The sequence below is a fragment of the Phytophthora parasitica genome (genome assembly GCF_000247585.1).
Source record: "Phytophthora parasitica INRA-310 unplaced genomic scaffold supercont2.20, whole genome shotgun sequence".
Taxonomy (NCBI): Eukaryota; Oomycota; class Peronosporomycetes; order Peronosporales; family Peronosporaceae; genus Phytophthora; species Phytophthora nicotianae.
The window spans coordinates 588,755-590,455 of NW_008649006.1; the positions used below are offsets into that span (position 1 = coordinate 588,755).

The following is a 1,701-nucleotide window of genomic DNA, read 5'->3' on the forward strand; positions in this document are numbered from 1 at the left end:
GAAACTGGCATGCCTTCTAGCTGTTTACGCCTGCCGTTTGCAGACTTGACCGACTGCTTCAAAGATTTCTTCTCTTTTGCTGTGAGCTCTAATGGGCGTTGCAAAACACGATACAAATCGGCCTGTAGTGATCCAATTCCGGGTAGACGCTCTACGTCAATACAGCCACGTCGAGCCAAAAGTCGGTATAATAGGATTAACCTATCTGAGGCAGTGCTGAAATTGCAAAAAGATATGTTTCGGTGTAGAAAAGCGATGCGTGCCCTATCCAGCCCTTTTATCAGCTCGTCAGGCGACTGTGGTCCATCAGGACACTCCAACTTCAGTCTTCGATGGTACTGCTCAAGGGGATTGTTTGTTGAAGCATAGCCTGTCGGAGTGTGGAAAGCCTGCCACTTTGCAAATCGAGGCGTATCTATCCATTGCTTAATAATATGCTGTGTAAGTTTCTGAACAGCCGAAGCTTGCTGAAGTCCTCTCCACTTAGCTAGCACGCGCTCTTTTATGGTTTCGAACTCGCCACGCTGTGCGTAATGCATGTCATAGAGATCTTCGAATACGCTGCTGGTGTCCTTAGAGGAAACGCGTTTTGCTCTTGCATGTTTCCAAACATTTTGCGTTACATGGAACCAGCACATAAGGACTGTAGAGTGTGCAAGTTCAGTTACACAGGCATTGAATTGAGCCTTGTCGGCATCCATCATCACGTATTGAGGGGAAAAATGAACTTGAAAAATATCCATACAGACACGCTCCAGGTACCGAATACACCAGCCTACATCCAGCTTGGTTTTCTGGGATGTACAGAAATACGCCATTGGTATAAAATGGCAGCTCTGATCTGAATACCCAAAAGCAAACACTGAGTACCCATAAATTGCCAGGCCAGGAGTACTATCCAAGTGAAAAATTGTGGTAGTGTCACTGCGATTTTGTATGTCAACATATTCGCGAATTTGCCTAAGACATGTCATCCCAACACGGAACGGGTATGCTTCCGACCCATCGCCTAGACGAGAGACAACGGCAGTACTACCAGGCTGTGCTGCAGGCTGTGTGTCACAGAGAATAAGTCGTGTCCGCTAGTGCTGCTAAATTTTGCTGATCGTAAATGTGCCCATCGCAAATCGCAATCATCGGAGCCAAAGAGTTCTTAGGATTTTTTCTTCGCCAATTCTTCACAAAGTCTACAACTTGTTGGTCTTTGGGCGGAGGTCCGGACATGTCCCCTTCATGTACCATGCTACAAATGACAGCGAAAAGACGGGCCGCGGTGGTCTTTATGCCCGAGCTAAGCTGCTCCACAATGTATTCCTTCATTACAGGGGTCAGTTTTTGCTCAACGGGGCTAGATGACCCGTCAATGTCTGCCAAATGATCGTTGTGCTGGAAAACCTCGCAGGTTCCGGACGACAAGCAAATCTTGAACTTGTATCGGCACGGACAAGCCACGTTATCACCGATATCAGAGTCATCATCGTGTGGCCCAGAGTTACAGCGACGTGATCGACATTTCGATAGCTGAACCCGCATAAGGTGAATAGCTGTAGCGAGAGGATAGTCTTTATCAAACAAGTGATCTATTGTACAGCTAGTAGGATCACTCTTGGCAATACTATGCGTAGGAAGAGATTGACGATAGGAATCCAGAGCATCTATCCCTGCTGTCGTTCTCCAAACTTTTGTCCACCGCGGTCTGCT

General features: G+C 47.1%; 1 protein-coding gene across 1 annotated transcript; it reads right to left on the bottom strand.

The window, feature by feature from the left end:
* Positions 1 to 1,059: 1,059 nt before the first annotated feature.
* PPTG_22646 (hypothetical protein) lies at positions 1,060 to 1,533 on the bottom strand (the record flags this gene model as incomplete). Its single annotated transcript, XM_008905502.1, has 1 exon — positions 1,060 to 1,533. The coding sequence occupies one exon, from the start codon at positions 1,531 to 1,533 to the stop codon at positions 1,060 to 1,062; it is 474 nt and encodes a 157-aa protein (XP_008903750.1).
* Positions 1,534 to 1,701: the final 168 nt, after the last annotated feature.